The sequence below is a fragment of the Loxodonta africana genome, chromosome 2 (genome assembly GCF_030014295.1).
Source record: "Loxodonta africana isolate mLoxAfr1 chromosome 2, mLoxAfr1.hap2, whole genome shotgun sequence".
Taxonomy (NCBI): domain Eukaryota; kingdom Metazoa; phylum Chordata; class Mammalia; order Proboscidea; family Elephantidae; genus Loxodonta; species Loxodonta africana.
In genome coordinates, this window is record NC_087343.1 from 198625916 (window position 1) to 198641455 (window position 15540).

Below are 15540 nucleotides of genomic sequence, written 5' to 3' on the forward strand. Positions count from 1 at the left end.
TTTGTGGGTTCTCGAAGATAAGGCCTTTCTTTCTAAAACTTGCATGATGTGTAGCACCTACCACAAAGCTGAGATTAAAAACAATAAAAAGTTTTTATTTAGAGATACTTCACATTTTTTTTTCTTATTGAAGTGTGAAATTGTCTGACACCAGAGAACCCCAAGTGAGGAAAATGCACTTTTTATTTTATAGAATAATTGATGTCCTTTTCAAGATTTTGCCACAGGGGTTAGAATAGTTAAACTTCTTCTGATAGGCCTTTTTGTTGCCAATTTTTTTAAGTAATTTCTTTAAAGCTTTAACCTTGCAATTGCTTTTTTGTATTCAACATACCTACGATGAGAGCTCATAGTATATAGTAGGTAGATTTTCATAATCAATGACTGCAGAGCAGTTAAAAAAAAAAATTCCGAGAACCGAATTAGGAATTGGGTAGAAAACTCTCTATTCACAGCAATTACAAGAACAAAGGAGGAAGAGAGCCAAAAAAAAAAAAAAAATTTTTTTTTTTTTCTTTTTTAATGAAATCCACGCACAACGTTTGACTTCAGGTCAGGAAAAGGACAAAATCCACAGATTGAGAGGTAGTTTACAGTTTGTTTTTATCTTTTATTTGGTCCTTTTCTCTAAAAATGTATAAATTCTTTCATGTTATTAAAATGTTATAAAAATATATTACTAGTTTATAGAGTTTGGTGTTTTTCTAGTGAGAAATCCAGCACACATAACCACTCCCCATCACATGTTTATGATGGTCACTTATAGCATCTAGTGTATACTGACACTGCTATATGAAAACACCACCACCACCAACAAAAAGAACCTTTCATTTTACAAATGCTTCAAGTCAATGTATCCTGTTGTGGAATTCTTCATCCCAGGTTATTTTAAAAGTGTATGAATGCTTTCCTCATATTTATTATGTAGTCAAGGTTTATCCTTGGAATTTAATATCAGACGAGGATTAAATATTGTAGAAATTTTCTCATACTCATTATATTTATTACATGACAGTCAAGTATGTATTCTTTGATAAGCTTTGGTTTAAGGCTTTTACATAAGCAAATATATTTTCTAGGGGTTCTCCCCAATATGAGTTTTATAGTGATTAGTAAGGGATGACCTGTGGTTGAAAAGCTTTCCACATGTGTTACATTCATAGGGTTTCTCTCCGGTATGAATTCTCTGATGGGCAATACGTGATGAGCTCTGTCTAAAAGTCTTCCCACATGTATTACATTCAAAGGGTTTCTCTCCTGTATGAATTCTCCGATGTTGAATAAGAGCTGAACTTTGACCAAAAGATATTCCACATTCCTCACATCGATATGGTTTTTCTCCAGTATGAATTCTCTGATGGTTGCTAAGGGATGAGTTACATCTGAATGTTTTCCCACACTCATTACATTTATAGGGTCTTTCTCCAGTGTGCATTCTCTGATGTTGAATGAGAGCTGAACTTTGTCTGAAAGCTTTTCCACATACTTTACATTTACATGGTTTCTCTCCAGTATGAATTCTCTCATGAATAATAAGTGTTGAGTGGGAACTTAAGGCTTTACCACATTCATTACAATTATAAAACTTCTCACCAGTATGAATTATTCGATGCCTATTAAGTCTTGAAATAGAAGTGAAGCCTTTTCCACATTCATTACATCTATAGGGTTTTTCTCCAGTGTGAATTCTCTCATGTTGGATAAGAGATGCACTCTGACTGAAGGCTCTCCCACATTCACTACATTTAAAAGGTTTCTCTCCAGTGTGAATTCTCTGGTGATAACGAAGCGATGAACTAGACTTAAAGGTGTTGCCACATTCATTACATAAATAAGACTTCTTTCTGGGATGAATTCTCTGACATCCAGGAAGGGATGACTTCCTACCTGGATTATATTTATAGGGATTTTCTTGAGCATGGACTTTTTGATGTATAAAAAGGCCTGATCTTCGGCTGAAGGATTTACCACATTCTTTACATCTATAGGATTTCTCCACAGTATGGGTTCTCAGATGCTTATAGAGGGATGTACTAAGAGTGAAGGCTTTCCCACATTCTTTACATACATAGGGTTTCTCTCCAGTATGAGTTATTTGATGTTGAATAAGAGCTGAACTTTGGCTGAAGGCTTTCAAACATTCTTTACATTTAAACAATTTCTCTCCAGTATGGTTTTTCAGATGCTTACGAAGAGATGAATTGTTAGTAAAGGTTTTTTCACATATATTACATTTATAGCGTTTCTCTGCTGTGTTGATTTTTGGTTGACTAAGCAAATCTGAATTCTGTTTGAACCTATTTCCTTGTGTTTCAGATTTTGAGGGAGATTTTTCTCTATCTACCATCTGTTGCCTAACAAGGTCTGACTTCAGGTTGAAGTTTTGGCCAAATTCAATATTTTTATGGATTTTTTCTATAGTAAGGATTTTTTTGTGGGTGACTGAAACTATCTGAAAACTATCCTTTTTATGAGGCAGTTTCTTTAATCTGTCTTCATATACACAAGGTTTTTCTGATTTGAAGTCCCTCGGTCCATTCCTTTTGGAACTTTTTATTATCAGTCGCTGAAATGATGAATCTTGTGTTTGCGTTGACTTTGTGATTTTTTGATTGTTCTCCCATCCTGGGGGGAAAAAAAAAAAGAAAATGAAGATGCTTCATGTGACATCATAGTAGCTGGCTACTAAGACTAAATGTGTAGAATAAATAAATATTGGTATTTAAATAAGGGCTTTGTATCTTGCCAGAAAACATAAGTCGGAAAAATAGAAAAGCTATGTAGTCTAGAAAAAACAATAAATGGGAGCTGAAGTACTATGGTGAACAAAAGAATAAACCAAACCCACTTAAAGAAGCTGAGAGTTTAAGACTGATTTGGAGAGCTGGCTAACGGAGAATAGAGAAAAGAGATTAAAAAAGTGGGTTTACATTGGAAAAGACAGCCTGGGATCAGAGTCCAAGGTCTATGATGGACTAGTAAATTACATGCACGACATTTCTTTTTTTTATGTAATCTGGAAAATCTTCCCCCTTTTACTACATGCCAAATTCCTTTGTATCCTTCAGATTCAGTTCAAAAGTTAACTTCTCTGAGTCCTTTCTTGACTCTGTGCTTCCATAGTTCATTCCCCTTATTATAGCACTAACCACTTATAAATCTCAATTCCCTATTTCACCATGTCTGTTTTTCAAAAGCAGATTATTATGCCCTATTGACCTACAGGTCAATCTTCTTCATGGCACCCCAATTATATATGAAACTTGTTTGTTTTGTTAGCCTTCCTTAAATACAGTAGCTTTCTCTAGTTGGTCAGTGTCAAATATTCTTAACTGCTTTTATATTAGTTTTATACACACACATACATACATACACAGTCAATTATCATTATCGGTGATATTTATGTTTTATGAAATTACCATGAACACTGAATTAGTAAATACAGAACAACTGCTCCTACAGGAAATACAGGGTAAGTTCCAGTGAGTCTTTTCATCAACCAATCAACATATAACCTTGCTTTATGTATGTGTCTTTTTAAAGATGCATTATTTAATATGCATTTTTCATTAATACTGAACTCACAGCAATAGCACTATGACTCATGCCCAAAGGAAGCTTATCTAAAATACCTGTATTCTCCATAAGGCACATTACAGCCTTATGGTTAGCACTTTGCAAAACCACCAACAAAAAACATAAAAATTTGGAAAAACTTGGCACTAAACAGACCACAAAAAGGACACTTTTTTATATTAAAAAAAAAAAAGTGTATGAGAGCTAAAATAAGAAGGCAGGGCATTGCCTTGTTTGACCACAGATGGGAATGTATGCGTCAAGCAACTCAAATTTTTTGCAGCTCTGTGCATGTCCATAAAAGTGCCTCCAAGTATTGATTTTCAGGTCGTAAATTTTATCGAGTTGGGAAATTTACAAATATAGTATCTTGGAGTAATGAGGACTGACTGCATGTGATTCAAATCCTTGTAGCAAAAGTTGCCTTCCAGGACATCATGGGTGATGAGAAGGTTTTCAGCCCAGTTCAGACACGGAGGCATTATTGAATTAATCTAAACCAAAATCAAAAACCAAACCCAGTGCTGTCGAGTCGACTCCGACTCATAGCGACCCTATACGACGGAGTAGAACTGCCCCGTAGAGTTTCCAAGGAGCGCCTGGCAGATTTGAACTGCCAACCCTTGGATTAGCAGCTGTAGCACTTAACCTCTACCCCACCAGGGTTTTACAGAGTGCAAAAAGGTAGGGATGAAGTCAAAAGTTACAAGCTAGGAAGGCAACCATTTGACACATCAAGCAAGAAAGGGTTGAAAAGAAATAAAAGATTAACAATGAACAGCAGAACCATGGATTTAAAATTACATGTTGGAATCCTAACCCCTATACCTGTAAATGCAGTAATCCCATTTGGGAACAGGGTTTTCTTTGTTATGCTAATGAGGCCATATGAGTATAGGGTGTGTCTTAAAACTATGATATTAGACATGTAAAAAGAGCAGATTAGACACAGAGAGAAGCAAGCACAAATGGGGAAAATATAGATGCCATGTGGAGATTGCCAAGGAATTGAGGAGTGCTGGGACTAGAGAAGCTGGCTGAGACAAGGATTTTCTCCTGGAACAGAGAGAGAGCCTTCCGCTAGAGCCAGGGCCCTCAATTCAGATTTCTAGTCTCCTGAACTGTGAGAAAATGAATTTCTGTTCTTTAAAACTACCCACTTGTGGTATTTCTGTTGCAATAGCATTAAGAAACTAACTAGCATAATAAGGAGGTAAAGAACAGAATAAATAAATATTAACATTTGGTAAAGATACAACTCAATGAACATTAAGCTTTGCCAGGGTATTGGCTGTACACATCATTTGGCATTTTCTCCTAGGCTAGAGATAATCATTTAAAAATATCCTTCCCATCTCACTGTACCAGTTTATTTGACATTCACTTTCTCACTCTGTATGTATTTCTTCTGCTTAGAGTTCCCTTGTGGACATATTATATTCTGTTTTTCTTTTTCTTCTACCAGTTTTCACTTGTTTCCTTCATAAAACAAAAAAAAACCCCACTGCCGTCAAGTTGATTCTGACTCATAGTGACCCTACAGGATAGAGTAGAACTGCCTGATAGAGTTTCCAAGGAGCATCTGGTGGATTTGAACTGCCGACCTCTTGGTTAGCAGCCATAGCACTTAACCACTATGCCACCAGGGTTTCCTTCATAGATAACTCTTTCCTCTTCCCTATTTAAAATTGGTATTTCCTAGGGTTTTTGAATAGAGGGTATTTTTGACAGGGTGATCATTTAGGATTATATTTGAGTGTCAATCTAAATGAAAACAAGAAAAAGCCACATGGATATCCAAAGAAAGAGGCTGACAAGCAAAGGAAACGGGAAATATAAAGTGTGCTTAACTTATCTGAGGAACAGCAAAGAGCCTGGTGTGGCTGGAGTACAGTGAGAACAAGAGGGAAAATGGTAAAAAAGACTGGAGCAATGGCTTGAGGAAAAATCATGTAAGACCTCATAGGCCATGCATGGTAAGGACTTTGGATTTTATTCTAAGCATGACAGGAAGCCACAAAGGAAGTATATGCTCACTCAAGCTGACTACTGTAGAGAGAAGAGATGCTGGTGGGGCACAAGTGAAAGCAAGGAGGGGAAAGACCACTTAGGAGGCTACTGCCACTACTGAGATAAGAAAGGTGGTGGCAGTGCAGGTGAGTGCATCAGGGCATATTACGAAGGGAGAGCTAACAGGACTGAACTTCCTGACGGACTGCATATGGTACAGTGAGAGGAAAAAGAAAAGTTACAGATCACTCCTACGTTTCCAGTCTGAAATGATGAGTGCTGGATGGGTCACTGAGAAGGGGAAGACCTGGAAAAGCCCAAGTTTGAGTGGGTATTCAGTTTCAGATGTTTGATATGGCTGAGATGCCTTAACAGATGTTAAGGGAAGATACTGAAACAGCTGGTTATATATTATTCTGAAGCTTGGGGAAAAGGCCAGAGCTACAGATAGGTATTTGGGAGTCATCAACATGTAACTTTTATTTAAAGCCAAAGAACCACTATACTTAGAGGTCAAGAAAAGGAAGAAAATAAGGAGGATATGGTGTCCCAGAAAGCAAAGGAAAAAAGTGCTTCAGGAAGCAGTTCAGGCACAACTGTGGCAAACAATTTGAAGACTAAAAACTTAACCCTAATTGTGGCAAGATGAAGGTTGTGGGATTTAATATCAGTGCTTTTAGTGAAATAGTAATGAAGAAGGTCGACCGGGAGTACACAAAGGAAACAACTGGAGATAAGAAACTAGAAACAATAGTGTTGTTTAAAGCGGAACAGAGAAATGAGACATGGGGAGTTTTTATTTTTTAATGGAAATAATCCCTGTTATAATGGTCTGTATCAATTTTGGATGACTCATCCCAACTCTACTATAAACTTCAAATGCCTTAGTCCTGGATTTGTGTTTCTCAAAGAAGTGGACATGAGCCTTGGATTGTTGACCTCTTAACTGTTCCTTACAATCTGCTTAGACTTTGCTGTAGGCCTACAAATTTGTCTCCTGATGCGCAGACCAACCTTTGTTCCCTCCCAGAGTTAAGCCTGCACCTGAGCTACTTCATGAACAAGGTTAAGTGGTCAGAAGTTTAGAGACCAGAATGATTTTGCTAATGGTAACCACCTTGACTAGTTCCTGACATTAGGTCCAGATTCTCCTCCCTTGGCACTACGACACTGAGATTCTCTCTTCAATCTTCTTCTCTCCATATGTGATTTCATCCACTCCCATACCTCCTACATAAATGACTATCCTGACTCTTCTCAAAAGAGTTTTCAGAGGTATTTCAAACTGCCTGTTAGAATTTCCATTTCAGTATCTTTCTTACACTTCAAATTCACCTGTCCAAATCTGAACACAGCATACTTCTTTTCAAATATTTTCCCATTCAGACAGAATGACATCACAGCCTTTTCAGTTACTCTGCCCTAAATTCCTAGTTTCATCTCAGAATCTTCTCTCTCCTGCATTCCAAGTCTACTCAGTCACCAAATTCTCTTAAATCTCATCACTAAAATGTCTCTGCCATCACTAACTTGTGTTCAGGATCCCCTTACTCTATAATGACTACTGCTACTGACTCCTAATGTGTTCATTTACTCTAGTTTCTCACCTTTCCACTATTATTTCGTACTGGATTATCCCTCTTAATATACAGAACTCCTCTTGTTATTTCAAAAAGCACTGATTGCTCCTTAATTTATTCATTCGCCAAATATTTACCAAGCATTTACTATGTGCCAGGCTCTATTTATCCTAGGCACTGGTGATCCACCAGATGCAATGAATTCAGTAATGAAACAGTTCATTTGCTCATGGAGTCAACAGGCAATCACAATACAATGTGAAAACTGCTACAACAAAAACAATTGTAGATATGGATGCAAATGTGAGCTTAGAACAGCATCCAAACTATCCTTAGATAGTAGATGGTGTGGGCAAGAGAGGAGTGCAAGTGGTGGTTAGAGAATTTTCTGGAGGAACTGACATCTAAAAGAAGATTCTCAAGGATTAGCAGTAGACTAGATGGAATGCTAGGGCAAAGGCTGAAGGTAGAATCAAAGTCTTTAACCTAAGACATTTTTCCAGACTTGTTTTCTAAAATATCTTTCCCCATCATATTCTGTAGTCTGTCAGATGCGAAGTTATTCATACAAAAATGCCATTTACATTTGCAGTCTCACAGGGTTTTCTAGACAGTAATATAAAAAACTAAGGGAGTTATATGCTGAGAATTATACATAACATCACAATGGGAGGGTGGTATTGAATAACACCACGATGGGGAGTAGTACTGGGTATCTGTAAAAACATTTTCCATAATGTTTATCTTGGTAGAAGAGAGAAATGCTGTTCTAGAAATTTGTTGTTGATAATTCTAATTTTTAAAGTTTTTTTATGGAAGATTTTCAACATTTACAAAAGCAGAGGGAGTTGTACAATAAACTCCCAAGTCAGCTTCAATAATCACCAACACTGTTTCATCTACAACTCTACCTCTACACTAAAGCAAATCCCATACATCATATCATTTCATCCATAAATATTTCAGAATACATTTCCTAAAGATAAGGACATTTTATACACCTACCCACAATACTACCATTGCACTGAGAAAAATTAACACTATTGTTTCAGCATCTTTTTTGTCCTTGACATATAAACTGTCAAGCATATTCAGTCAAATTGCTGTTTTTAAAGACACTTGAAATAAATTTTTCTCTAGGTGGCTAAACCACCAACTTGAAACACCACTAGGGTCATTTGTTTCATTTTGCTTTCAATGTTTAGGAAATTTATTTTTGTTTTCATTTAACTTTGTTGTATAATTTTATAAAATATTTTTATAGTTCCAAATTCAAACTATAAAAAACAAGATACCTTCAAAAAAGTCTAGATTTCTATCCCTGTCCTCCCCATTCCTTGTCTTCCTTCACCTTATAGATAACCATTTTTATTTTTTTGGTTTTATCCTTTTTTCAATATAAGGAAATATATATTATTATTATTGTATTTCCCTCCTTTCTTAGATAAAAGTAGTATACTCATTGTTCTGCACTGTACTTTTTCCCACTAATATGTTCTTGAGTTTACTCCATAGAAGAATTTAGAGGTCTTCCTCATTCTTTTTTACCAGTGCATAGAATTCAATTATATGAATGTGTTACAGCTTATTCAGCCAGATTCCTGTTGATGAGCATCTGGACTTTACACTGTTACATGATAAAGGTAAAGCTTTAATTTCCAACTTGCTATAAACATGCCATTTATAAAATCTAAGCCCAAATGGACGTGCTAGGCTGACATCATCCCAACCCATATGCATCCAAGATCACCTCTTCCCTCCACCAAGATGAGTCAGTCTTAGACCATTAGAAGTATTCTTGTGAGTGAGGAAGCTCTCTATGCACAGACATGAAAAGAGCTTCCAGATGTATCAAGTGCAAGGGACAGAATAATGTGTATTGCATACTATAGTTGGAACGGAAAAAGAAAAAAAGTATATACAGAAATATCTATTTATATATGTATAGCAGAACTCTTTCAGCTGCTGTTGCTACCTGTTGTACACACCCACCCTTCTACAGTTCTCTACACTTGTCCATTTTCTCCCTCTCACTCACCTCTCATCTGTTCCATTCTGGTTTCTGCCCCTACCACTATCCTTGCTAAGACCTCTATGACCTCCATGTGTCTAAAACACTCTATTCAGCTTACCTAACATACCTCTCAGCAGCAACTGATAGTGACCCTTCATCTTTCTTGAGACATTCTCTTCTTAAGCTACAGTGACTCCATACTTCTCCCACCATTCTTCTCACATTCCATCAGCCAGAAGCTCCTCTGAGAGCTCATTTTCCTCTACGTGATCTTTCATGCTTGGAGTTCCCTAGAATTTAGTCCTTGGCCCCAATTCTCACCACTCTGTACTCTCACCATAGGCCAGCCATGACCACTGCTTCAACTACAAACTTGTACTCTAGGCAAGACATATTTACTCTCCAAATCAACACCCTGCTCACAACAGCAATTCTGATATCTCAAAGACATCTCAAATTCAACATGCCTAATACTAGATGCTACACTACCAGTATTTCAAATATCAACAGGGTCACCCATGATGGACAGGTTTCAGCAGAGCTTCCACACTAAGGCAGACCAGGAAGGACCTGGTGAACTACTTCTAAAAAAACTGGCAAGTGAAAACCTTACGAACAGCAGAACATTGTCTCATATAGTACCAGAATATGAGCCCCTCAGATTGGATGGAACTAAAAGTAAGACTGGGGAAGACTGCCTCCTCAAAGTAGATTAGACCTTAATGATGTGGATAGAATAAAGCTTTTGGGACCTTCATTTGCTGATGTGGCATGACTCAAAATGAGAAGAAACAACTGCAAATATCCATTAGTCATCAGAACACTAATGGAGGAAAATTACGAGGTCATCAAAGAAATGGAATGCTTGAAGATCGATATCCTAGGCTCTAGTGAGCTGAAATGGACTGGTATTGGCCATCCTGACTCAGACATTCATTCATTGTCTACTATGCCAGGAATGAAAAACTAAAGAGAAATGGCATTGTATTCATCGTCAAAAAGAACTTTTCAAGATCTTTCCTGAAATACAAAGCTGTCAGTGATAGGATAACATCCATATGCCTACAAGGAAGATCAGTTAATATGACTATTATTCAAATTTATGCACCATCCACTAAAGCCAAAGATAAAGAAATTGAAGATTTTTACTAACTTCTGCAGTCTGAAATTCATCAAACATGCTTTCATGATGCACTGATAATTACTGTTGACTGGAATGCAAAAGTTGGAAACAAAGAAAGGGGATCAGTAGTTGGAAAATACGGCCTTGGTGGCAGAAACAATGCTGGAGATCACATAATAGGATTTTGTAAGACTGATGCATTGGAAATACTTTTCAACAACATAAAAGATGACTAAACATGTGGACCTCAACAGATGGAATACACAGGAATCAAATTGACAACATCTGTGGGAAGAAACAATGGAAAAGCTCAATATCTTCAGTCAGAACAAGGCCAGTGGCTGACAGCAGATGAGACTGTCAGTTACTCATATGCAAGTTCACAATGAAGCTGAAGAAAATTAAAAGAAGTCCACAAGAGCTAAAGTATGACCTTCAGCATATCCCACCTGAATTTAGAGATCATCCGAAGAATAGATTTGATGCACTGAACACTGATGACCGAAGATCAGACGAGTTGTGAGATGACATCAAGGAACTCATACATGAAGAAAGCAAAAGGACATTAATGTGACAGGAAAAAAATAAAAAACCAAAATGAATGTCACAAAAAATTCTGAAACTTGCTCTTGAACATAGAGTAGCTAAAGTGAATGAAAAAATTGATGACGTAAAAGAGCTGAACAAGATTTCAAAGAGCGGCTGGAGAATGCAATGTAAAGTATGAAAATGAAATGTGCAAAGACCTGGCATTAGAAAACCAAAAGGGAAAAACATTCTTGGCATTTCTCAAGGTGAGAGAATTGAAGAAAAAATTCAAGCCTCAAGTTGCAATACTGAAGGATTCTATGAGCAAAATATTGAATGATGCAGGAAGCAACAAAAGCAGATGGAAGGAATACACAGAGTCACTATGCCAAAAAGAACTGGTCAACATTCAACCATTTCAGTAGGTAGCATATGATCAAGAACCGACAGTACTGAAGGAAGACATCCAAGCTTCACTGAATGCACTCGCAAAAAAACAAGGATCCAGGAATTGACGGGATACCAATTGAAATGTTTCATCAAACAGATGCAACGCTAGAAGTGCTCACTTCCTTATGCCAAGAAATCTGGAAGCCAACTACCTGGCTAACTGACTGGAAGTGACCCATATTTCTGCCCATTGCAAAGACAGGTGATACAAGAGAATGCAGAAATTATTGAACAATATCATAAATACCACACGCAAAGTAAAATTGTGGTGACGCTAACTCAAAAATGGGTTACAGCAGTACATCAACAGGGAACTGCCAGGGCTGGGCAAGATGGCGGAGTACTCAGATGCTTCCTGTGGTCCTTCTTAAAACAAAGACCAAAAAAAACAAGTGAGTCGATTATATATGACAATCTACAAGCCCTGAACATCAAAGACAAAGTTGAGGCATCGGACTTAGCAGCAGGGGAAGGGAGAGACGGTTCAGAAGCAGCAAGGAGCTGCCAGACCTGACTGAGCAGGAACCGGCACCCCACAGGCCGGATTCACTGGTGTGAGTGCAAACAAGCAAGCAGTAGTATTTGGGATGCATTTTCCACATCAGGAGAGACCAAGCAGCAGAGAGGTCACTCACGACTCCAGAGTCAGTAAAAAGCAGCCCCAACCAACAAAAGGTAAGTCCTTGCGCTTAATCTAGCACATGGAGCAAAAAACACCCTTTTGAGAAAAAAACTCTCCCATTAACCTGACTCCTCCCCACTCTGCACCAGGTCCAGAGTCGGCTTCGGTGATAGCCACTTTCCCTGGGCTGGAAGTAGGATCTGACGCATACCCTAAGCCATTCTCCTGGCATGGGAGAAGGAACAAATTAACACCCAAGAGAAAAAATAATCTGCCAGCTCTCCTAAGCTGGGAACTCAGCAAAGAAACAGCTCCTTTGCCTAGGCACAGGTACAAGGGGCCACAGACTTTAAATGCCTTCCACCCTTGCATAGACCTGTGTGGGCCCATTTCAACACAGTAGGCCCTAATTAGCATAGTAAAACAGGGTATATACCAGAAGTCCAACTTCAACTGTTGCAACTACATGGTGGAGAGGTAGGTTCATGACATTTGACACTGCTCTATTAAGCACGGTCCTCGCCTACCCACATCAGGGGCCTGAGGACTGGTGGCTACACCCATGCCAACTACTCACCTACAACAGGTGGTCCAAGGATAAGTGCTGCCTCCCAGTCCTCACAGCCAACAGCATTGGGTACCCATGGAACTGGCTGCAAAACCCACCCACCTGTGTGCTCTAGGAAACAGGCACATGCTTTCCTCACACACTCTCAGGGGCAGCTGTCAGACCCCTGCCTTGCTCAGTGGGTGACCCACTACTGCAGCCAGATACCTGTGCCTACACCAATAACTAAGACTATAGGTGAGAGCCTGTACAACACACTTGGTGACTGACTACCTGGACACATGAGCTGAATCCATACAAGAAAAGTAAACGGACTCATGGGCTCATATACCTAGTAGCAGTTCTAACGACCTGATGACAGGACATTAGAGCTTCAAAGGTGCCGATATTCAAACTTGCTCACTTAAGCATCTCATTTGGGTATATCAAACCAAAACAAAACAAGAAGCTAGGTCACAGTAAGCAAACATATAATATGTAAGTACAATAAATTATTGATGGCTCGGAGACAACAGTCAATATAAAATCACATAAACAGGCAGACCATGATGGCTTCAGCAAGCTCCGAAAACAAAGACTCAAGAAATGGTCCAAATGAAGAGATCTTCCTGGAATTACCAGAGGTAGGATACAAAAGATTAATATACACAACTCTTCAAGAGATCAGGAAGATCAGGCAAAATGCAGAACAAGCCAAGCAGCACAGAGACCAAGCATTAGAGGAACTTAAGAAGATTAGAGAAGAGCATAATGACAAATTTAATAGGCTGCAAGAATCCATACAGAGACAGCAAACAGAAATCCAGAAGATTAACAATAAAATTTCAGAATTAGAAAACTCAACAGAAAGTCATAGGAAAAGAATTGAGGAAATGGAAGTCAGAATTAGTGAGACTGACAACAAAGCACTTGAGATGAACATATTTGAGGAAAAATCAGATAAAATAATTAAACAAAATGAAAAAACCCTAAGAATTCTGTAGGACTCTTTCAAGAGGAACAACCTATGAGTGATTGGAGTACCAGAATGGGGGTGGGGGGGGTGGGGGGGCAGGGGGTGGTTAACAGAAAGTACAGAGAGAATTGAAGATTTGTTGGCAGAACACTTCCCTGACATCCCGAAAGATAAGAAGATACCTATCCAAGATGCTCATCGAACTCCAGACAATGTAGATTCCAAAAGAAAGTCACCAAGACGTGTTATAATGAAACCTGCCAAAACCAAAGATAAAGAGAGAATTTTAAGAGCAGCTAAGGATAAATGAAAAGTCACTTACAAAGGAGAGTCAGTAAGACTAAGCTCTGACTACTCAGCAGAAGCCATGCAGGCAAGGCAATGGGATGATATATATAAAGCCTTGAAGGAAAAAAACTGGCAGCCAAGAATTATATATCCAGCAAAACTATCGCTGAAATATGAAGGCAAAATTAGAGCATTTCCAGATAAACAGAAGTTTAAGGAATTTGCAAAAAACAAACCAAAATTACAAGAAATACTAAAGGGAGTCCTCCGGTTAGAAAATCAATAACATCAGATAACAATCCAAGACTAGAACATAGGACAGAGCAACCAAATATCATCCCAGCCAGGGAAATCACAAAATAAATCAAAGTTAAACACTCGAAACAGTGAAGCACAGGTGTCATTATGTAAAAGATGACAAAATTAAAACAAAAAAGGAGGACTAAAAAATGTAGTCACAGATCTTTCATATGGAGACGAAGTCAAGGAGATATAAAGAAATAAAAGATTGGATTAAACTTAGAAAAATAGCGGTAGATATTAAGGTAACCACAAAAGAAACTAACACTCCTACACATCAAAATAAAAAACAAGAAAAACAAAAATACAAAAGCAACAACAATGAAATATAGGAAAACAAAATATATAAAGAAAAACGACTCAGCACAGAAAATTAAGTGGAAAAAAGAAACTGTCAACAGCGCACACACGCATACACAAAATTAAGATGAAACACTAAACTCATACCTATCAATAATTTCCCTGAATGTAAATGTAAATAGACTAAATGCACCAATAAAAAGAGAGTGGCAGAATGGATAAAAAAAAACATGATCCGTCTATATGCTGCCTACAAGAGACACACCTTAAGACTTAAAGACACAAACTAAAACTCAAAGGATGGAAAAAAATATATCAAGCAAACAACAATCAAAAAAGGGCAGGAGTGGCAATATTAATTTCTGACAAAGTACACTTTAAAGTAAAATCCACCACAAATGATAAGGAAAAACATTATATAATGATTGAAAGGTCAATTTACCAGGAGGATATAACCACAATAAATATTTATGCATCCAATGACAGGCACCAAAATCCATAAAACAAACTCTAACAGCACTGAAAAGAGAGAAGGACAGCTCCATAATAATAGTAGATTTCAACACACCACTTTCAGTGAAGGACAGAACATCCAGAAAGCAGCTCAGTAAAGACCCGAAAGATTTAAATGCCACAATCAACCAACTTGACCTCACAGATACATATACAGAACACCCCACCCAACAGCAGCCAAGTATACTTTCTTTTCTAGTGCACATGAAACATTCTTCAGAATAGACCACATATTAGGCCATAAAGTGAGCCTAAACAGAATCCAAAACATTGAAATATTACAAAGCATCTTTCCTGACCATAGAGTCATAAAAGTAGAAATCAATAAAAGAAAAAGCAAGGAAAAAATATCAAACACATGGAAACTGAACAACACTTTGCTCAAAAGCTACTGGGTTACAGAAAAAATTAAGGATAGAATGAAGAAATTCATAGAATGAAATGAGAATGAAAACGCTTCTACCAGAACCTTTGGGACACAGCAAAGGTAGGGCTCAGAGGTCAATTTATAGCAATAAATGCACACAACCAAAAAGGGCCAAAATCAAAGAATCATCCGTACAACTTGAACGAACAGAAAAGCAAAAAAAAAAAAAAAAAAAAAAAAAAGCCCTTGAGCACCAGAAGAAAGAAAGCAAATAATAAAAATTAGAGCAGAATTCAATGAAATAGAGAACAGAAAAATAGTTGAAAGAGTTAACAAGACCAAAAGC

General features: G+C 37.7%; 1 protein-coding gene across 3 annotated transcripts in view; it reads right to left on the minus strand.

Annotated features, from left to right (window-relative positions):
• Positions 1 to 563: 563 nt before the first annotated feature.
• Positions 564 to 15540, minus strand: part of ZNF354A (zinc finger protein 354A) — a 30821-nt gene continuing 15844 nt past the window's right edge. For all 3 annotated transcript variants that reach the window (XM_010592989.3, XM_003404909.4, XM_023552048.2), the window contains one exon: positions 564 to 2625. In XM_010592989.3, coding sequence (XP_010591291.2) covers positions 1076 to 2625 — 1550 coding nt within the window. In that variant the 3' untranslated portion in view covers positions 564 to 1075. The remainder of the gene's footprint in view (positions 2626 to 15540) is intronic.